General features: G+C 39.0%; 1 protein-coding gene across 1 annotated transcript in view; it reads right to left on the minus strand.

Moving 5' to 3' along the window:
- Positions 1-23174, minus strand: part of PHLPP1 (PH domain and leucine rich repeat protein phosphatase 1) — a 136456-nt gene that overhangs the window by 56015 nt on the left and 57267 nt on the right. The window contains exons 2-3 of the mRNA XM_066559286.1: positions 7399-7595; positions 5234-5359 (exon numbers count right to left, since the gene is read on the minus strand). Of these exons, the coding sequence (XP_066415383.1) occupies positions 5234-5359; positions 7399-7595 (323 nt within the window). The remainder of the gene's footprint in view (positions 1-5233; positions 5360-7398; positions 7596-23174) is intronic.

A 23174-nucleotide genomic window follows, 5' to 3' on the forward strand; every position in this document is an offset into this window, starting at 1 on the left:
CTAACATCTGAAAATATCTGAAATAAAGATGAAGCTATATGCACAAGTGGATATACTTTATTTCCCATCACTTTAATTAATGAGCAGAATCTTCTGTGCTGAAGGAAAAAGCAGTCCCACAGTTGATGATCTATCCCTGTCTCAAAGGTGGATGAAGCACAGCTGAAAAGCAGGTACATCTTTAGCAGTAATGCTCAATTGTTGCTTACTGCATTTCCTTAGCACAGTTTCTGTAAAATACATTCAAACGCTAATCATCTTGGTCTCCTATTTTGGAAATATTTTTGCAGAACTGCAGTCAAGGTCAGGAATTATTTTCTAAGTTCTGTAGAATTTATATATATATATATATATATATATATAAATGTGGTCTGTAGCACCAAGTATGTGTTCAGAACTCAAACCTTTTCTCCTCATCAGAAGTAAATATCATATCACTAGAGCTACAGATCAGCTTTACAGGGCTCATACTCCCCTTTTTACAACAGTCTCTGTACACAACTGTCACATTCGTACTGAAAAAATAATTGGAAGACTGAGGCAGATGGTCAGAACTAGATAACTTTAGAGAAAAAGAAAAGCAAAAAGCAAAACTAGTAATTTTGCACTGCTGCTTCAGGTAGATCTCTACACAAGTTGAGGAAAGATGGAGACTACAGCTGTAGAGGCTCCTGCATTACTTACTTCTATAGCATAAGCTAAATTCTAATCTGTTCTTATTTTCTGTTAGCCTCACAGTGCAAGTAAATGTATGAAGAGAGCATTCTGCACTGACATGAAAGGAATAAGGCCAGCATGGCAGCATGCCCTTCTCAGCTGAATTTGCTATTCTTGCTATTTTTACTGTGTTTTAAACATAATGTACACTGACATCATCTCTCCTTTTTCACAGGCTACAGTTGTTTGGAACACCACATACTTCCACGACAGACATTAACACAGAGATAATTGTAACAGGGAAAAGAAAATATAAAAGCAGACAAGAGAAAACTCTTAAATTTTGTAGGTTTAAAATCCTATTTTTGGACATTCCTTGTATTTTCAACAGCAGGCCTCTTTTGTGTGCAGACATCTAAGCCCCACATGACAACTTATGCCCAGCCACAGCTGTCCAATTCTGGTCAATAGTGGGCAGACACACAAGGTTCTGTGCCTGCACATCTCTCCCTACCTCACAGACATGCCCTGTTCACAGCCCTTGTCCCTCATCTCCTCTCTTCCTCTACCTGCCCCACTGAACCAAGCACTAAAGCAGGAAATAATTGTCACATGAAGGTGTTGACATACTTCCTGCCCTCCTGCAGCCAGGAGGGGAGACAGAGGTTCTGTGGGGTATCATAACTCATCCCAGCATGCCCAGTGGGGCACACTATTTACAAGAAGATAAAATTCTGTAATGCACCTAGAATAAGCTCTGCTATACTGAATTTCCTAGGCAGGCCTTGACATCCCATTTTAACTGCATTCCTTGGAACATAGAGGACTGCTAATCCTTTTATACTCCACCCAAACCACCCATGTCATGAACTGTGTCATAGGCAACACTCACAACAAGAAATTTCACATGATGAAAAATTGCTAGGTTTAGCTGATAGAAGCATCCAACAGCAGATCACATCCCAAATAAAAGCCTCACAACAGCAAGCTCCACCACTCCCTAACACCGTATGTGTAACACCTCTCTCTCTTCCACAGTAAAGGTGTAGCTTTTTAGCTTTTGGAAGTTGCAAATGAGGAACCCCCTCACCACATCCTCCTCCCTATTAAACACAAGTTCTTTGCCCTGTCCTTCTGCATTTGACATTCAAGTAGCAAACAGTGGCAGATCTGCTGCGCAAGTAATTGTGCCAGTTCCATAACTATCATGGACAACTTTATGCAGACAAAGTTCTTTAAAGCTGTGAAGATGTTCCTTTCTTTCTCCTCTGCTCCCCCTTCCCAGTTGCATAAGCCTATTTTTCAACATTTGGCAAGAGAATGAATGCATTAGATCACAAAGGACCAAATCTGTTGCTGTTGTTTTCCTTTTAAGCTCCCTTAATAAGCCCTCCAGTTTTTGGAAAGTAAAAGGAAAGAAGTGCACTGTGGTATAGAACTATCAATATTCACGAACAAGACAGATCTCCAGCTTTTAAAAATATTCTGTTTGAGGCTAAATCAGCGTATCTAAAAGTGGCCTATTTGGAATAAGTATGTCACCAAGTTCGATATTTAGGTCAGTATTTGTGCAATAATTCTAGTCTGTCCTGAAAACATAAGTTCTGTTCACCTCAGGACACATACATATAGGAAAACCAATCCCAATACCTATTCATCTTCCAAAAATTTACAGAGGTAGAGCACGAGAGCAGTCTTGGCTGTGATAGATTCCACTGTGAGAATGAATCTGATTATACAGGAGCAATGCTTATTTTTAATTCAATTAAACTCCAGTCTCCACAAACACAAATTCAAATCTTTTCTAGCATACACATATTTATTGCAGGAGTGATGCATTAGGATTTGTCTCATTCTGAACCATCACTAAAAAGTCAACATTGCCAATATTCTGTGGGGAGAAAGGCTGCAGAGCAAGCATTCTTTGCAAGCTTCCTTTCAAGATTGAGTTTGTTATTTAAAAGTTAAAATAACATCATCTTCTAGCTCTTCTGAAGTATACAGAAGATAGATATGAATTGCTTTTTCATAGTTAAAACTGAATTGAGCCATTTTAATGAAGTATTTTACCGGGGATTTCCTTCTGCGTTAAAATTTATAATTAAAGCTTTCATTACACTAAGTAAGAATCAGAAGCCTCAGTTTTCAGCAGCACATAGCAGGAGCACAAAGGAGAGGAACTACTCTGAAGAACTACCACTGAATATAAGTTAACACAAATGTCACTTTCAGAACAAATGTCATTAAACAACACCTATATTTAAAATACAGTCTTAAATATTATTCATAACAACTCACAGAAGTGCAAGTACTATATACAACACCAGTATTAGGGGAAGAATCTATAAGCACCATATGACCTAGCCCATAGCAAGCACCTAGAAGCTAAGTTTCAGAGCCATAATAGCGCCCTTCCTAAATTTGCTTGCTTTTAGAAACACAGTGCTTTACACAGCATTTTCTTAGTTAGCATGATTGTTGCAGCAGCTTTGAACTAGATTAGTTCCCAAACACCTGAGGTAGAATACCTCATATAAATGTTGGGGTTTTTTCCCAGCAATAGCAAATGAATGTTAGTTTGCCTGAACTACAGAACTGAAGATTCAACTTTTGTCATTTCTTTATACATGTAAATCAAGGGTGGTGCACCTTACAGTTAAGCTCTTTGACACAAACAGCACCAGCTGGAGGAAATCTGAGTTACTTTTGCAGCATTACTAGTTTCTCTGTTTCTGTTCTTCAGAAACAATGTTACTGTGCAGCACTTCCCACACGACTGCCTTGCATACAATCATGCTTGTCTCTGTTTTTCTGTCTCAGGACAGGAGCCCCAAACATCAAAAAAACAACTTGAAGTGGCAAAATATTGTTTGAAAATCCATGAATGCAGAATGCCAATTTTCAGGTTTGGGGGCTGGGGAGTTGGGGTTAAAATGTCTTTATTTTTCCTCAAAGCATGTTTTACCAACTAAAAGAATAGCATAGAGAGTTTCTTCACTTCTGACAGTCTGAAAAGACACTTGAAACTATGTATTTTCTTTCTACACTTACATAAGAATGGGAGGTTATCATGAGTGCATGAGGATATGTTCTCATGCTGGCTATCATCCCGATGCTGTTAGTCATTTGGGTGAACCAGAGAGAAAGAGAGAAGCACAGCATGGCACAGAACAAGCTTATGCTGCCAGTAATTCAGAGGGGCTTTCTGGCCATTTATCTCTAGCTCTGAAGTTCATTGTCTTCCACTGTTTTCCTCACTCATTAGAATTGCCTTTCATTTATCTGATGTCAAACCCTCTGGAGATGAAAGGACACTACTGTCCTAGAGACAGCCCCAAAGCAGCAAGGACTCAAAAACCTGACGGACCATGCCTCACCATCTCATATAACACGCCTTGGGGATTTTTACCTTGAGGCTTAACAGACCTAAGCAGATATGCCAGAACAGCTTCTTTAGAAAGAATTTTAAAACTTACTAGGAGAAAAAAACCCTAAAAGACGTTTTAATTGATGCATGTGCTAGAAGGTGCATTAGTTAGTGTTTGAAGAAAGTTTGACATCCAAACAAACCTTTTAAAAAGCTCACAACCTAGGCTGTATCACTGGCTATCAGCTGGATAATACATTATTGCAATCTAAAGACAAAACAGACCTAGTGCTACATAAGTGTCTCCAAGTACTGCTACATAAAACTAAGTTGCTTTTACATAGTAAAGAGCATGGAGAGTCCTATCAAGTACAGAACTAATGAGCAGTTTAGGGCTAACTACAAAACCAAATAGAGCATGCTGACAGCATAGTAAAAAAACTTCAGTTGTAGTAAGTATGAAAAATATAATGGTTTAAGATATATAAAGCTTTAGCAAAAAAGTGGCAGGGATTAAAAGATAAAACAGACAACTGCAAAAATACCTTTCAACAACAGAAAGTGGAACTGAAGAGTTAAACAAAAAAATGCAGGCCCTAAATTCCTATAATTGTGTTCTTAGCCCAGTATAAAATTTACTTTACAAAGGTTTTAGTTAGCAACCTTTTTTCACTGACAGAAAATTATTTGCTTATTACAAATAACCCAAAATTCAGTTATTAAACTAGAGAGAGGTTCAGCAACACTTCAAAGCAGGAAAAAATTCCTTTATTCTAGCAATTTAATATTTAGGTTCTATGTAAGGAATGAACTTTAAAAACCCTGACATTACTTATAGGTTTTAATAACACTGAAAAAATGCTTTTTAACTGAAATGATGACAGTTATATTTGTCATCTTTGTTGTTATAATGATCTCAGTAGATCCATCCAGCTGATAAGAAAATGGAAGAAGTTCAGTACAGCACTTTGCTTACACAACCTCAGTAGAAAGAAGTGCTGGTGTAAATGCAGAAAAAATTCACCTCCCTATTGTCAGTGCTTGTGCCTATTACCACGAGCTCTCAATCTGGGTATTTCAAAAAAACACAAACAGCAGCAACAGCAGTTCTTGACGATCAAAAAGGAACAGTATTGCTGCATGGAGAAGACTGAACTGGGGGAAACTCTCCAGACATGCCATTCACAGCAGAGTTAGCAGCATTCTCACCTTTGATGCTTGTCGCAGCCATCGCAGATATTCAGTGAAGTTATCGAAACAAATGTAGTAGGTCTGGCTTTGAGGTCCAGAGGAGCTAAATGCTAAACAGTGCTGGTGCTTTTTCACTTCTTCCACCTACGGCAGAGACACAAAACTGTGAGTCAACAAGAATCAAAACTCTTTTGCAGAACTCCCCAAGGCAAAGTTCAAGTGTGCCCAAGAGCAGATCATCAAGTAGAGCCAGACTAACCGTCTCAAACAACCAAGCTGGATCTTGGGTGTCAAATATCCATGAAATCTACACAAGCAGGAATGAGAAAAGAAGAAGGACAGAACTAACAGAGAAAACCATCAAGAACATAAACATTTTAATAGAAACTGAACACCAAAAAAGGTTTGCCAGTGAAACGCATTTAAGGCTGTTTTTATGCAACCTAAAAAAAATACAATTTTTACTCCCCAGCTATTAAAAACAGGCTTAACAAAATGCTTCTCTTACAGCCCAATTAAATTCTTTGGCATTTCTCAACTTGTTAAAAAACACCCAGAGTACATCATTCTGCTACCATACACGAGAAGTCCCACACAACTTATGGTCTCAATGTCTCAGTACAGCATTTTGGAAAGCCTTTGCAAACCAGGAAGTGCAGAGTATTTATGGGGATGAGGAAGAATATTTTTTGAGCAATAATTTAAAAAACACTTAGTTCTGTGCCAAGCACCCTCCTCCCAAGCTTTGTCAGCAGAAGCCCTCAGTACATTTTTCTGAGCTTAGTTATCCTTTTCTTTTAAAATTTGTTGTCAACTTTGTGCTTAACACAGTCTGCATGTTTTATATCACATAAGGCATTTCTGTGCAAAAGCTGCTTAGAAATTCCACATAAAGCAATTAAAATGGTACAGAATCTTTTCCCTTTTAAAATTAAAAGAAATATATTGAGATGAAAAGAATATTTATCTCAAAGAGAAGGCTGATGAGAACCTTAATCCTGCCCTTTCCAGCAATCTACAGCCAAGAATACAATTCACTCTCCAGAGTTCACACACTGTTGCCAAAAGAAGACAATGTTTCTACTTCAGTATCTCCCAGGAAGAGTTGGAGAATCACGTGAAGAATCATAAAAGACGCAGGAAAAACAGCTCATAAAAGGCAGCTCTGCTTTTCACACCGCTAGTATAGAATATTAATGAATCAACTCCAGTCTGCCATATATAATACTGTGAGGCTTGTTTCTCTCCAAATAACTCTTTAGAACTCAACTTACCAGTATGTAAGGTAAAGGAGGATTACTTAAACTGTAAATTCATCCTCAAGATTATGATTCTCTTCTCATTACCTCAGTTAAACAAGCCAATAATAGTTTTCTGAAACACTGCTTAGTTTAAAACAGTGATGTTGTAATCTTACTGTCTTCACTACAGTTTCACAGAAGAGTTAAGGTTGGAAGGGACCTCCAGAGGTCATCTGGTTCAACACCCTGCTCAAGCAGGTCCACTTAAAGCCAGTTGCCCAGGACCATGTCCAGATGGTTTTTAAGTATCTCCAGGGGTGATGGATATGCCATCACCCATCTGGGTAACCCATGGCAGTGCTCAGTCACCATCCCAGTGGGAAAAAAATATTTCCTTGTGTTCAGTCTGGAACTCCTGGGTTTTAGATGAAATCTATCAGAAAAAAGTCTGGTTTTTGCTTTTCACAAGGAAAAATGTTTGTTGCTGTTAGCTTACAACAGACCACTACTCATACAATGTTGAATACTCAAAAACTCCTCCCAGTATGTTCAGAATAAGCCCATGCCCTTATTTATTAATTTTCAGAACTTAAGAATAACCCAGCATGGATAAAACCTCAATGAGGAGGAATGGCAGAGAGCATACACAACAGACCTGCATGTATCCTTTGGCTGTATGCTACTGCATACATAAACCACTTAACACTGCACACCAGAAAAAGACACTAATTGTGCATCCATTGCTTTTCTTTGTAGTTGTAATTCAAATATTCTAAATCATTAAATACGACCAACCATAATCAAAAGTCATTTATATACTTTGAAAATCCCATTTATAGAAACAAGCTTTCGGATAGTCAGAATCATCCTAATTGAGTGCAATCTTCTCTTCCTAAAGAGACACGGGTTAACCAAGCAAATAAATGAAATAAAGTATCTTACTTTTCCACCAATTAAAGGGAGGACATGCATCTTTCCAGTCTGGCTCTCTTTTACTGATGAGACAATTAGGCATGTTCCACAAAGGATAGCTTGGCGTCTTGTCCATCTGTTGACTGGCAAATGTATTTTCCCTTTTCGAACATTGTACATTCCTGAGAGCTGAATCCGTTCGGAGCTGCCAGTGCTGTGGGGCTTTCCTGAAATAGAAACAAAAGCATCCACTTAATCACAGAAAATCTTTGCCTCTTTCACTCAAGTCATCCTGAGACTTGATCAGGAAATTTTCAAGCTACAAACTGCAGCATGGCAAATGATGTACAGCTTCAAAACCATGCAAGCAGGTAATTTAATATTAGCTTCAGTATAGTCTTTTTCCATAGGTAGAAGGATATGACAGGTTGGTATGATAAGGAGCAGATCACATTAAATAATCTGCAATAACCATAGAAGCACCAATTAATGGTATCAGCCTTCTCTCTGGAACCTGGAAATCAAATGTTCATCCGCAACAATTAGGAATTGGTTCCTGTTGAGTTCACAAGGCGTGCGGTAACTGCAGAAGGGGGAGATGTAGTGCATGCCGACCCATATCTTTGCATTTCCATGTCTCTCCTGGCTATCCTTCAGGTCATGGTTCAAACAGCTTCAAAAGCTTCCCAAAGAACACAGGCCCTACCTCTTCCAGCCCACACTGCTCAGTCCAAACCCCACAGCAGAGGCAGCACACTCAGCCATTACATTAGCAGGGGCAATGTAGATGAAATCCCTCAAAGACCCTGCTTTAGTCTGAGTAAAGATTTGGAAAGAGTGAGGTTATTTTGTGCATATTACAACGAATTCATTATTTTTAGTAATTCATATTATTAGCATAACTACCAATTAGACCAAATCTGTTAAATGACTTTAAATGTCTCAGATTCTACTAATCTAATCTATTAATAAGATTCTACTCTACAGAAAACATTGTGAGCGATGGCAACACAAAGACAAGCATCTCTCATTCTGTTCTTTCAGGATGTAAACGGGAGGCACAATTTACTCATTCTAATCTGATTTATCTACACCAAGTTACCCTATCAAACCCTAAACAGTCCAGCCCAGATTTGAGTAATCCAAATACATGTAAGTATTTGGCAAACAGAGACAAGAGCTAATCATGTTCAGGTTAAACCAGTTCAAATTTATGTAAGAACACCAGTGTCAATGAACTTTGGGAGGGAGCTCCCCTGGATAAACAAACCAAAGGGTATGTTAATTTCAAGTAGCTTCCCTATCATGATAAAAGATAAATCACTAATTTCCCCACACTAATATTTACCAAAATTCCTAAATACAAGGAATTAATAACTCATTAGGACTCCAGAAAAGCAAAGAGTTGATTCTAACACTAATATTTCAGAGCTGTGCCTACTGATCTCCAGCAGTGACAAGTGCTACACACTATTACTTCAACTTGCTATTATTCCTGCTTGCATGACAGCTCATTTGTCTCAATGAGTCTGCTCTTGCCTTCAAACTGTCTACAGAAAGATAGAAGACACCTACCACATGCCCTATCCACTGCCATTCTCTCACCCCTGCCAGCCCATGCCAATTCTTGTCCTTATCTTTAAAAGCAGCCTTTTTGAATCTTCCTGCCAATTTAATGAGCAAACACTTGGCACAGTTACCCTCAAGCCTTGCTCTGCTCTAATAAACACCAGCATTTAGGCTACCAATGTCTGCCAGTTTGGATCTGCAGGAACATCACTGTTGCTTGAAGCTGAAACACGGAAACTTTAATGCCCACAAGGTATCAGCATCAAATTCAAAAATAGGTGCTCCAAGAAAGCAGTAGTTACACTGCCAAGCAAATTCATATCCAGCCACAGAAACTGTGGATTAACTCTTTGCCTAACACAGGGAAATGAGACACCCATTCCGTGCAAAGCCACAAGACAATTGATAGAGAATACAAGTGAGTAAATTAGAGCAACTCAGCCTTAACAAACACAAAAGCTGAAACAAACACTACATTTGGAATATGAAACATTTAGTTCTTAAAGTAACTGAGAATTTATCTAGCTTGTGCAAAATGCCGCAGAGCACTGATTAAAGAATTAACACAAACAACCGCATCTCTGTAATGGAGTAAAAAGTGCTTGATAAATACTAATAGCACAACTGTATAAGGAATAGCTGTCAGGTGCAGCTGCACCTCTAAAATTTTCTTTTATGACCTGATTCCCAGGTCTGTTCTCTGACTATGTGCTCTCTAACTTCCCAGGAGAAGCAGAACATGCTGCTGACAGAAACCCCTTAAGACTGCAAGACATAAATTCAGTCTCTTGGGAAGACAAGCTCATTTAGCATTTCAACAGAACCAAATGCAACTTTCACAAACATTCAGGAACAAAAGGCATAATTTGCACTTTATCTGGGCAGACCTGTGTCCTGGAAAACACCAAACCTCAGAAATGTTTTAGGAATATCATGGATAGGAAAGAGTATGAGCTCTGGCTGCAGTGCTGCAGCCAAGATGCTTGGTAGGAAACACAACAGCATTCTGGGGCAATCAAGTAGTAGCATTATCCTGCCTAGTCCAGTGGTAAAAAGACTACCACGCTTGGTACTCACACTTCACAAGGAGTACTGGAAAGCTAGTCTTGGAAAAAGTTACAGGGGAAAATAAATTCAGATGCCTGAGAAATCTGCTTTCTAGGACCAGACCCTCTTGGACTAAGTACATGATGTTAGGCACAGCTGGAACTGCGAAACTACTCAGAATTCTCTGAAAAATAGTTCCTAAAATTTCACGTTAATTCTCAGCATTTGTAAGTCACAAGATTAGTACCATTAGTAAAGGTTTATTAAAAAAACTGGAAGAGAGCCATCACTAGAAGTATTCCTGCTAGATATGAACTGTATTTTCTCTCAAACTTCATATTTGACTAGAAAATTACTGGAATAAGAACCTTCAGTTACTCCTACAAATACAAGAAAAAAAAAAAACAAACCAATCCTTTAAACCAAGGAACCCTTCAAAGGATTTAAGGTGCCTTTTTCCCAGCAAGTACTGTCCTTTGCTAAGTGAAAGCCAGAAGGTTCTTGATGAGAACATACAGAAATAAACACGGGACCAATTTCATTAAAGCAAATGATTTCTCTCTTCCATTTCTTGTCTACTTCACTACATAACCAACCATCTGGTTGCACCAGATGATCTTTCAAGGTTCCTTCCAACCTGGGCTCTTCCCTGTTTCTGTAACTTGAAAAGCTCATGTTTAATATTGGATCACATGTTGTTGCCTGAGACGCAATCTGCTCACATATTCAGTTTTCTTCCTGCTTAAGGACTGTCATCATTGATATTTGATAAAACACTGTGATACTATTATCATGCAAGTGGGGAAAAAAAGAGTTAAAAGCTACTGGCTTATTTTGATTTTAAACAGAGGTTAATCAAGGACATACCAACTAGTTGTTGAACTAAATTCCTAGATTCATAAATCCGCCCAAGTATTTTTTGCAGGTAACTGTGAGCAAAAGCTGTTTGAAAAGTAGCAGCCTTGCCTACTAAAAAATAAGCTTGGACAGACTAAGCTTTAAAGAGCTCAGGTTAAATTAGCTGCCAAGAGAACATAAAAGCAGGAAAAGTTTAAATGACAGTGCGCTCTGCCACAGCAGAAGTGGGACGGGGTTTGGAAAGAATGTGAAGCAATCTAAGGCTGGCTTAGATTCCTCACTTCAAGGAGGAAAGCAGCAGGTGGCAGAGTCTCCTGCAAGAGGGCTCATCCCTGACAGGCTGGGGAGTGGAGGACAAGAGAAAGGCTCAGAACTGCACCTGCCTTTTCTATGACCTGGAAAACAACCAAATCAGAAGGCAAGTGACATTTTTTCTTCCAAGAGTATAGAAAGATGGGGAGCAATTTGGGCTACAGCAGAATGCCTTCAGGCCATGAATCAAACACCACAAATTACGGCACAACTACAGCATCACCACCAAAAATCTGTTGGTTTTGAGGTACCCTGCCTCTAACAGTGCCAGTGGAAGCACTGTTTTCAGTAAAAGCATCAGCAGTTCTGAAATTAGGTCCCTCAATTTGCCTCACAGACCTCCAATTCAAGACTTAGAAGGCTGCATGAGATTCACATATTGAGATGATTCTTCAGTTTTAACTAACCCTGAAGGAAGCAAATGAGTTTTCACAAGGGCCTGTGATAATATACCAAAGCCAACAGTCATGCAGATAAAATGGCAATGATGATCCTTTGTGACTTGAAACATAAATTTGAATCCTGCCAAAAACTTTGTATTATAATTATTGTTGCACTGATCAGAGTGAAGGCAAATAAGCCAGAACATCCAGAAGAGTCATATACCAGAAAATGTTTTTCAAATGCTAAGCCCAACCAAAGCAGTTTGAGTATTTTAGCAAGAAACCATAAAAAGATTATTTTTCATTCCTGTCAAATCTCCAAGACTACAGCAACTCCTAAGCACCCCCACAAAAGGACCTTTGTTCTGTGCAAGGCATTAGAAGAGATGCCTCAAGGAATTATGAGCAGACCACTCATTTGGCTATCTTGATATTCATGGCTGAATTCCTCTCAGTTTTAACTCCTCCCAAGTCCTGGAGGGAAACTAGCGGTATTCACACGGATAAAGAAAAGCAAGGAATTTGGCTGAAACAGGACCGTCTTTAGAATCACAGAACCTACCCTGCTTCATAGGAAGCAGAATGGGACAGGAGTAATCTTTCCATGATGTTAAAGAACTAAGATCTCACCACAAGCAGCCTGAGGAAGCTCCGGGTACACAACACACTGACATCCTGCTTGGTGCAGAGAATTCAAACTTTATTAAATAAATACCCACTTGCTATTAAATAGCCACTAGCTTTGGATTCTGGAGTAAAGCTCTTTATCCCAGCGATGAAAGGCATATGGAATACATTACCATCAGAAGTTATAAAATACCAGCTCATTATGGGACATAAAAGTACTTGGGGAGAAAAAAAAAATCTCTCTTCAGCAATACGGCTGATTAAGTTGCAAGTACTTCGTATTCCCCGCTGTCTGAAAAGTACAGCCAATAAAGTCTGTCTCTAAAGAGCAACTTAAGACATTACCAAAATAAGAGCAGGGGAAAGTGTTGACATAAGAAACACGTTCACTTCTGTGCAGCAGGTCTTATTTTTATTACTAATATTGGTTTGATGGAATGAAAACTAAAAATTCCTCATGACCTGCATGGTGCAGGCAGCCCAGCCAGCTGGAGAGACTGCCCACCCCCCAAGCCATCTCGGGTATTTGCCAGTGGTAAGAGAGGCTTAAGTTATTATTCAGTAGGAATAGTGTCAAAGTTTGAGACTTCTCAGAAGTGACTTAAATAACTCTGAGTGCCTAATTTAGGGATGTACTTTTCCTGCTACAGCTGGGCAGCTACAGAGATCATCATCCTCCTCTGCACAGTTTTGGGCCCCCAACCCAAGGCCAGCATTGCATCAGCCCTACCACATCAGCTGCTCCTTGCAAGATGTCCCCAAGCCCTTTCAGACAAAACAGGCTGCTTTCATTTCTTGCTTCTCCTTTTCACTGAGAGGCCTTAGGGACAGCTCATGGTGAGTAGTTCAGCATGGAGAGCAGAGGAATGGCACGTAGGGGCCAGAGCTGTGACAGAGTGGCTGCTGCTGGAGAGGATATATAATCAAACCCACCCACGGCTTTCAGCAAGTCATTTCAGAAACAAGATATTACACACACAAATATTCTGTGAATATCAATTCTTGTACGCATTGGAGCAAAAGAACACCCAAAAACCACCATTCAGTTTTGAAGATTTTGATCTGAATCCAGTTGGGAAAGCTGGGCTACTCCCTAGGGGGAGCCAGCAGGGTGGGTGGCAGCCCCTGAGTTCACACCTGGAGCACCATCCCCACCACCTCACTGAACTGAAACCAGAACAGCTCATCCCACCCTGCCTGCAAACCTGCAAATCAAAGCTCAGCGCTGGTCCTGCCTAAATACAAGTGCAGAGAGGCCTCAATTAGCTCAAAACACACAGAAAGCCCTTGAGTGTCTTTGCCCACCTTTTGGGAAACTATGCTGCAATTGCTGTTGCTGAAACCTTACTGCCAGATCATTCTGCAGATTTCTACTTTTGCTCAAGCCCTTTCATTAAATACAGATGAAACTACTGTCTGCAATGTTTCTGAAGCTTTTCAGTCATGTTAGGCTGCTTCCCCTTTCATTCTCGTCAAACTAAGGACAGCACTGATGACTTCAGGCAAGCCCCAGTGCAATGAGATAAAAATAAAGCAGCAAGTGAGATTTAAAAAAGAAAAAGAGGGTGGCAAAGGAAGCAAAAAAAAAAAAAAGTAAAACTTTAAACTATTGTACTGCTCTCTTTTTTTATTTGAAACTTACAAAGAAAACCTACATACAGACACATGCTTATTAGAAGTATTTTTTCTTGTCCCCACTGTCGTAATTTAGAAAAAAAGGCACAGAATTAGCAGGTTTTATATTTAACTAGACCAAAGATTCACCTCACAGTCTCTACTAGCAGGCTGCTTTTGCAAAGGTAACAGACCAAGAATATATATCAAAGTTTCACCTGTCAAATCATTCCAAAATTAAGAACTGAATTTTTCCCTCAAAGCTACTTAGACTCTTAAAGATTGCTGCAAGATTTAACACAAGGCTGCAGACTGATTCTATACTGCTTGGTCAAGGAGGAACTTGGTCACCATTATACTGTTCTTAAGGGCATGTAACTATCAGCATAGTTCCATAGTTTACTCATTATACTCCTCATTTTGCTGCACTCTGTATTGTATGGGTGCTGGGGGAAACTGAAGTACTTAAGTATCCTTTAGGAATTAGCAGTTCAAGCTCTACTACTTGAAGGCTCAGCTATCTTTTCACCTGAGACAGAAAAGCAGACTCCAAATGATGAATTTTACTGAACTGTGTTAAACTCATCCTTTTCTTTAAGAAAACATTCAATATGAGACAAAACTGGCAGAGTAGAACACAGACAACCCTTTAGTCTTTGTAAAACATGTTCCTCCTACTCTACAGGAAGATCACCCTTAAAAACAAGGATTACCATTATATGATATGATACAATAAAACATAGTTAATAGTTTTATAGCCATATTCCTGCCTTATACTTCAAAGTAAATCCTCACTGGAGGAAAGGTTTTTATGTATTTAATAATTCAGAAAATATCCCTCTTTCCCCACTGAGACAGAGTTTAGTTCACTTGATCATTCCCTTTATCTTGTTCTCAACAAGACTCACCATCTTGACACAGGAGCCCTAAAACGATGGTATCAACACTTCAAAGGATATCACAGGCAAAATGCAACAAAAATTACTTCTCTGAAAAGCTTTTCTATCAAGTGCCATGTAGATCCATGGATGATGGCTGTAATACCTCTTATGTCAAAACCTAAGTATCAAAGTATATAACCAAATATAAGCAAAAGCTTCTGAAGGCAAACCTAACAGTAATTCAGCAGAATTCATTGAAGAGTCATTGCTAACCAGCACAACTCCTACACTAGGACAACCTAATAAAGGCAACAAGCTAAAGCAGGATATGTAGCAGTGGACAGGATGCTATTTGCAATTAAAAGCACCCAAGCACAGTGGAAATTCATCTGGATTACTATGTAGAGACAGCAAACACAAAGCCTTGGAATGCAATTGCTCTGACTGTAGCAAGTGAACTCAAGATCTAGCTGCTTCAATGTTATTTTGACAGATTTTGAAGTTCAGTTTGTACAAGCAAACATCTATAAACACAGAGTGACCACCAACAAACTGAAAAGCCACCTGGTTCTTAAACTCTTCACCCCATCTATCCCTACAGACTACTCCTGCAGCTGAAACACGGGTCCTTCACATTCACTCTCAGACTTCTGCATCCCCATTCACTTCACCTGTCTGCAGGAAATCCATGCAGGCAGGGTTGTTTACTTTAGCAAAATAAAGGCACACTTGGTTGCTTTTGTTTTAAAAGGTTTAACTTTTGTATTAAAAATACAATGGAGATGCAGGCTGAATTCTGTGTTTTGTTCAAATATCTCATTTTGAAGAAAGCTTATAAAAGGGAGAGAGTCACCTAGGAAAACTCAATACCAACTCTTTTGGGAAAGAACCATATGTCACCTCTCCAAGGAGAAATAACTGAGATATCCTGAAAATGTACCATCAAGAAAAAATGTCATCTTCCTCCTGTGCTTTAACAAAGTTGCAAAATGCTGCAATATTGGTCTAGAGGCTTCCAGGAAGTCTTATCTAAAACAACTTTCCCATCTTGAACTTAGGATTCATTTAAGGAAGCTACTGACTAAGTTCTTCAGTGACATAATCTATCAAGTATTTTTGGTCAAAGTAAATTTAAAACAGAGTTAGTCTTACACTGGGAAGACTTGTGCTAAATTCTAGTCAAATTCCTTACATGTATTTCTTTAAAAGAATACTTCAGCAATATATTTCAAGTTATCCCTTATTAAGATGGCCTCAAAAAACTCCACTTTCAAGTCATACAGTTCTACGCACTAATATTAAAGAGGTGAAAATGTAATAGATGGGGCCAAATAAAAATACTTACAAAGTCACCATTACTTGCCATGACTTTCATGACAGCATGTACAGCTTCTGTAGGATGGGACCCAATGAATGCTCAACTGACCTTTCCCCTTTCTTCTCAATTCAGCCCCTATAACACACAGCTGAACAAAATGCTGAAAATGCACTTTTTTTCTGGTGAAGTCATGCAAAAATTGAATTCTACTTGTTATACTCCCAAAGCACAATAAAGCCACAAGCACAGTAAAATCCCTGGCATCCCAAAGGATACTTATCCTGTCTAAAGCAATTGCTGTATTGGCAAAAGCTCTGAGCTAACCAACTGTTTTAGGCAAAGCTTGAGTCTTGATGGAATTGAAGAGCAAAATTACACTGAAGTTAGCTGCAGCTTTCAGGTTTTATCAGTGTTAGATGCTCAACATGAGGCATGGCAATGTAAGCTCAAAATAACCACTTGAACACACACTCCTCTGAGAAGGAAGAATGACAGCCCCTGGCAGAAGTTCATCAGTATGCCTTAGTACTACAACAGAAATGTAGGAATCCATGCTCCTTATCAGCAAAAGCTTAGCAAACCCCCACAAGCCCTTGGAACATACCTGCCTTGCCCCAAGGAGGGAAGATGTGGGTAGTCAAACATTTTTTTAAAAAGCTACAGAGGAACACATGTGCATGCTAGGTCAAGAATTGTTTTGCATTAACTTCTTACGTAACACAAAAGTTATCTTTCAAAGTATTCTAGACTAAAATTCCATCAACTGCAAGATGATTAAGCTACTTTGTGTATATTTAAACATATTCAAGTTCCAAGTACAGTGATTTTTCTCCTTGTTCTTTTATCAGAAGAAACGAGTCAGGCATCTTACATATCTAAAAGCATGTACTAATCTAAATCCTTGTTAAGGTAAAACATTTTAAGTATGACGCTTCCTACCACTGTACCGGCATTGTTTCACAGATCAAAATCTAAACTCAAGATTTATCATAGGACCCAACTGATAAATAGCTTACATCAAAATAATTCTGTAGAATATTGCAAGGCACATCTATTACTAGCACATCTCAACTATGTCTAGTTTAAAAAATCACAAATAACTGTGATATGAAACTATACTGAAAAATATATAACTTGTTCAGTCAAGTCCCTCCAAAATTTAGCCCTGCAAAGAAAAGGCCAGAATTCTGGATTTGGAATTGGCAACATCTACAATCAAAAGCCACAATACCTAATAAATAAAAAGAGAGGAATTAGTATGTAAAGATTGAGTGACTGCTTTAAATTGCACAAAGACAGAGAAATACAAAAGCCAGAAGAAACAGCACAAGCAATTAGTCAGAGACTTATCTGTCATTTAAAATTCAGCTTCATTAACATAAGATTTCAAGCTATTGCTAGAAGGAATTCTGGCTGACCTTATAATCCAATCTTACTCGATCATATCAGCTATTTTGTTCACAACTTGCTAGGTAAGCTCAGTCCATACATGTTATGTCTGTACCTTGGCTGCTTTTCCCATGTACTAGTCATCAATATTTCTATGTGCATGTGATTTTATGTAGGATGCTCATACAAACCTTTTGTTTTAAGGAGCTAGTCAGAGCAATAATGAGTTTGCTTGTGACTTCAGTAAGTGGGCATGGAGCACATATTCAGCAGAAAGTGAGAGCTGCAACAAGCCACAAGGACACTCTCGGTTGCCTCTTTCTCCCTCTCCTACAACACTGTAGAGACCGTTCCTAACATCACCTTAACAGCCCTTCTTTTCCACTTCTCTCTTATCAGCAAAAGCAGCTTCAAAGAACCACACAGAAGCCTGGATGATGACAAAGGAGAGACAGGATTTGCAGATACCCTTGGAAAGCTTCACTACCTGGATTTCTGCCTGCTTATAGCCATCCACCTTGTTTCCTTGCTAAAGAACACAGACCCTTTGATTCACACTAACTTGACTTCAATCATTCAAGTGTTTTCTTTTGTCAAATTTACATGACAAAGGTTGGATTATGCTGATATACATTAAATGTGTGTCAGCAGCAAAATTCTGTGCCTCAGACCACATTCCTCAGGGGGGAAAAAACACAAGACAGAAGGAAAGCTGATTTTATAAAGTGTGAAGAAGGGAACAGTGGGGAGAGATATGCATCATGAAGAAACATGAAAGAGAACATTTTCTCAATGCTTTTCTACCCCTGGAAACAGGCAGAGAAGATTTATCACATGCCCACAGATATCAGGTTTGACACAGTTTCTTCTCTTTCCTACCTCAGAGACTAGGAGTAACTGGATAGCATATGGGAATTGTCTAGGAGTGCACATCATACGGTTTTATTACAAAGGAGAGGAAAAAAACAGAAGACATTGGCTTTTTCCATTCCCTTTTTAAATTAAACGAACTATCACACATCTGAGTCATCTCCAAACCCAGTTTTCTGTCCAAAGCACTCCATGGGTCTGTGAAAGGATAATCACAAGTACTAGCTCATAAGCCTGACTACACTCTAAAAGTTTCTTCTTTGATGCTATACATCCCTGTAAGAAAAATGTTGAAAATTCCCACACCCACAGCAAAAGCAGGAAAAAGCCTGGACAAAGGTCCAGTTTCCCAAGTACATAGTCTGATTTGGAGCTCCTGAGGCCTCAGGAAGTTATCTAGGAGAAATCAAAACAAGTTTTGATATAAATAAATTTCAGCTTTGACAGGAAAGTGAGCGTGCTAAAAACAACCTCAGGAATTTAAATTCATCAGAGCACCACTTTAACTCTGGTTCCTGATAATTTTAGAAAAGGATCCATAAATACCCACCATGAGTCCTTTGTACAACACTAGTAGGATCAACTTGAAGCTGGGGCTATTCATCCAAGTTTTCTCCTTTCAGTGAAAATTCCCAGAGGAGTCTGAAAAGTCCACCTACATATGGGAGGACACCATCCTCAAAGTCAAGCATCAGCTTTACTGGCATTTGAATCCAAGACTTCTCAATACCACAAGAGCAGTCCAGCTGAACAGTGTTCAGTATAATACATAGCACAAGTAAGTTCATTTAAGTATATTGATTGTGGTCAGACCATAATGGTATTTCATTTTTCTGCCCTACAAATAAATGCTTTCTCTACCATTGGAAAAAATATTGTGGCTACACAGAGACACAGTAGTTAAACTGTTTACTTTGAAAAAAGCTGAGCAAATGAAACTGTTCTACCCTCCATCCTTGCCCAATGCTAGCATCTGAAAACAAAAAGACCCCAACAAAACCAAAACCATTCCTCTCCAAAGCACATCCTTTCAAAGTTCAGCACATCCTAATCTTATTAAAACTGTATTGAACACTCCACCCTGTAATCAGGGGTAAAACCTAAAATAAGATGTCATTTAAGCAGGCTCTCCCATTGTGACCCACCCACACCCGCTGACCAATTGTCTTTAGTGCCTGGCTCCTTCCAGAGGAAGGGATCACATTATATTTGTCTTTCTGAAAGCCATTTCATAGGTCACCTCCATGCAGAGGAATGCAAATGGCCAGGCCTTTATGATCACATACCCTAATGGCAGAAATCCTCTCCTGTGCTATCTCTCTTGAACAGAGAGGAGGAACAAGATCAAAACCACCTCATTTGCTTCCCCTGTCCAGGGATCTAACTGTGTGAGTGGGGACAGCCACACATCCACAAAAAGGAACAGCAGTAAAACTCTCCTCTCTAAAACACACATGAAGCTTTGCTGTCAGAAAAACCACAGGAAAGGTCTGTGAACCTCTCATTCACAAACATTTGCAGGATTAAATCTGTAAAGCATTTGGACAGATTTTGAAAAGAATCCTTCCCAAAATACTATCATTTTGATTCCTCTGCCCACTCACCCTCCTTTGAGGGAGAACTGAGACTCCTGAGGACTTTTTTTTTTTTTTTTGACACTTTCTATTTATGTTCCATATATCTTCATCTCCACCTCAGCAAGAAAGGAAAGGAAGAAGTCAGGGATATATTATAGTTGCAGCACTTTAATTTATAGTATCACAGCAACAAGAATTTATTCGGTGAAATTTATTATTAGGAGCAAAACAATAATTAATTTAAATTACAAACTGTTTACTTTGCACATGGGAAGCATGTTGGGTACAAAATGCCAAGCATTGCCAACCTCCAAAAGAACCTTATTCTATTATACTTCAGATCTGTAGAACTCACATTTTGAATTTTTTTTTTAATGGAAGTTTCATATACAGTATTGCAACATTAACAGATTTAATGAGATAATCTAATTTCTAGGCATTTTAACTAGTAGATGATTCCTAGATAGCTAGAAGATCACATACAACTACATAAAGGACAATGAGACTAAACTGAAACACCATAAAATTATTCAATGTAGCATTTTTAATGAAAAATGACCACATCACAGAATCACAGAATATGCTGAGTTCAAGGGACCCATCATGCTCCTTGAGTGCAGCTCCTGGCCCTGCACAGGACCATCCCCAGACTCACACCATGTGCCTGAGAGCATTGTCCAAACAATTCTTGAACTCTGCCAGGCTTGGTGCTCTGACCACCTCCCTGGGGCGCCTGTTCCAGTGCCCAGTCCTCAGGGGAAGAAACTTTTTCCAATATCCAACCCTGCTTGAAAGAAGGCTTTCCCTGGCTGGAACACCGCCACCAGCAGAAGCACCTCCCCAAAACCTGAGGAATCAACTGCTTGGCAACGTAAGAAAAAGGCAACCAGTCATCAGGATTCGCTTTCAGCTCCAAGGAACACTGGCATATCTATTTTGGTTTTGCTATCAAACCTAGATGAGGAGAAGAAGGCTTGAGAACAGTCTTACACCATGGGAACATCTGCAAAGTTGTAATGGGAAGTAGGAAGGAGAGGGAGAATTGCCCCTCCAAAGCAGAAAAACATTTCCCCTTATTGCCCCAGTTTGTCTTGCTCAACATTCTACTCTAATCTGAGTTTTTGTAGTGGCCTCCTGCTGGTTTTTGAAGCAAATAAGCCAGTGACCCAGAATGTAATTAAGGGAAAGGAACTGTGTAGTTTACCTCATCCAATTTGCATTTTGCATACTAACTCAGTATGAAAAGCTGTTTAGACATACTTTCTCTCACAGCTCTACTGAACTATTTGCTATTAGAATCATTAATATAATGTGAGAACTCACTAGGTGAGTTTAAAAACACTTCTGATTCACATTTACTTAAATTGTCTTTTTCCTACAAAAGCATACAGTTGTTTGGACTGCTCACAAGCAGAGAGGCTTTGAGCAAGCATAGCAACTGTACTCAAACATTTATACAACTTGGCATTTCAGCAATTCTTGGCCAGTTGTTTTACCCTATAATCCACTTTCTTTCCATCTCCTTGAAATACTTTTGCTAATCCTTTGCCTCAGGTTTTGCTACTTCCAGGGCAGAACTCACCACTGTCTCCACAAGCTGGCTTCAGCAGTGGTTCATGTGCTCCTCCCCAGCAATGACACCAAAAGCCCAAAGTCCTGTTAGGAAGGCTTATCCCATAAACCAAGACCACAGTTACTTAACATGCAGAGATCGCTTCCCTGAAGCTACCTTAAATTCATGGTAAAAATTATACAAAGCACATTACTAGACCAATGCTCAACCTGGAACCAAGAGTGCCATATTAGGCATTGAGGCCTGACAAATTTCTACATTTGAAATAAACTATGGAAAGCTTGTCCTAATAAACTGTAGGGAAAAGGCCCTCAAATTTGTAGGACAGCACTAAGGAATATTCTAACATTCAGTAATATACACAACAAGCCAACCAGAACTTGCTACAGTAACAAAACTGGCCACTCTCCTCCAGAAAATAGGCTCTGCTTGAATTTGAACTTGGAGACTTGGAGATTTCAGCTCCAAGGATGCAATGATTTAGCAGCCATCACAGAGGTCTTGTCTTACTGAATCATGAAGTACAGTCTGAAGACTTCATGTAGTTTCAAAATCCTTTGAGTATCTTTGGAAAATAAACTCATCAATTCACCAGAACTTAATCACTACAGGAAACAACTTTTTAACAACTTAGCTTTTTAACTGAGAAACTTTTTTCTTCAAAGTCCAATCTGAAAGAGATATTGGTCTCAACAGATTAACTTGAAATATTCAAATATATGAAACTTCATCATTTTATACTGACGGTATAGATCATCTCTGAAGAAGACTGTACTGCTATACTGGATCTTTTGTTTGGTTGGTTTTTTGGGTTTTTTGTACTAGAAGCAGTTAATTCATAATGAACATGAAGATGATCCCTTCTAAGACATTTAAAGCTAATGCAAAAAAGACATCCTGAATCCACACATGGTATTAAGTTTTGACCACATAGAAAACAATGCATGGAAAGAAAATTCTCATGTTCCCTCAGTAAAGTTTGCTTGTGGAGAATGTGGAGACCTGAGAGCACTATGCTAGGCCTCAGGATACGGGATTGAAACCCAAACTTCTATCCCTTACTTTTCTGGACTTGTAAATTTTATGCATTGTTTACCATTTTGGGGAGGGGAAAAAAAGAGGAAAAGAAAAGAAAGCACAAGCACAAAATTGCTTCTAAATCATTCTATGCAAGTTGCAAGCAGAGCAGCTGTGTTCATCCAACACTCATTAGGGGGGAAGAAATTTGTTTTGGAACAAAGTAAATACAATTCAATACTTGAAGTTAGACTTCAAAATCTACTTGCAAACCTCACAGTCCTAACTAGGTACTGTCACAATGATAACCTCGGTACAATAGCTCAGGACTACATTTATATTTCTTGGAAATAGTTGTAACAGAGAGTTTCCCTGTGACTAAATATAATCTCCCCAGAGATGCATCAGACAGGCTCATAACTCTTCTGTAAAGGAAACCTGCTGAAAGGTAAAAACATGACAGCAGCAGTTTTAGAGAGGGATCTGGCTGGAAAAATGGCAACAATCAAAAAAGTGCATTGAAGAAATCTGTCCTCTCAAAGCACAGGACTCTTTATCAAGTCACCTTCAGCTTTATCTACCCAAATAAAAAGATTCTGGTTGAATAAGGCCATTATTTGGTCTATTCTTCTAAATTTCTCCTTAAGTTAAAGGACAGCAATGCTCCAAGGCAATGCAAAATTTATTATTTAGTGAAAACAAAAGAGGAACAGAACACATTTAGGACACATTTCTCTGAGGTATATTACTGAAAGACAAAAGACACTATCT

The sequence above is a fragment of the Molothrus aeneus genome, chromosome 1, assembly GCF_037042795.1.
Source record: "Molothrus aeneus isolate 106 chromosome 1, BPBGC_Maene_1.0, whole genome shotgun sequence".
Lineage (NCBI taxonomy): Eukaryota > Metazoa > Chordata > Aves > Passeriformes > Icteridae > Molothrus > Molothrus aeneus.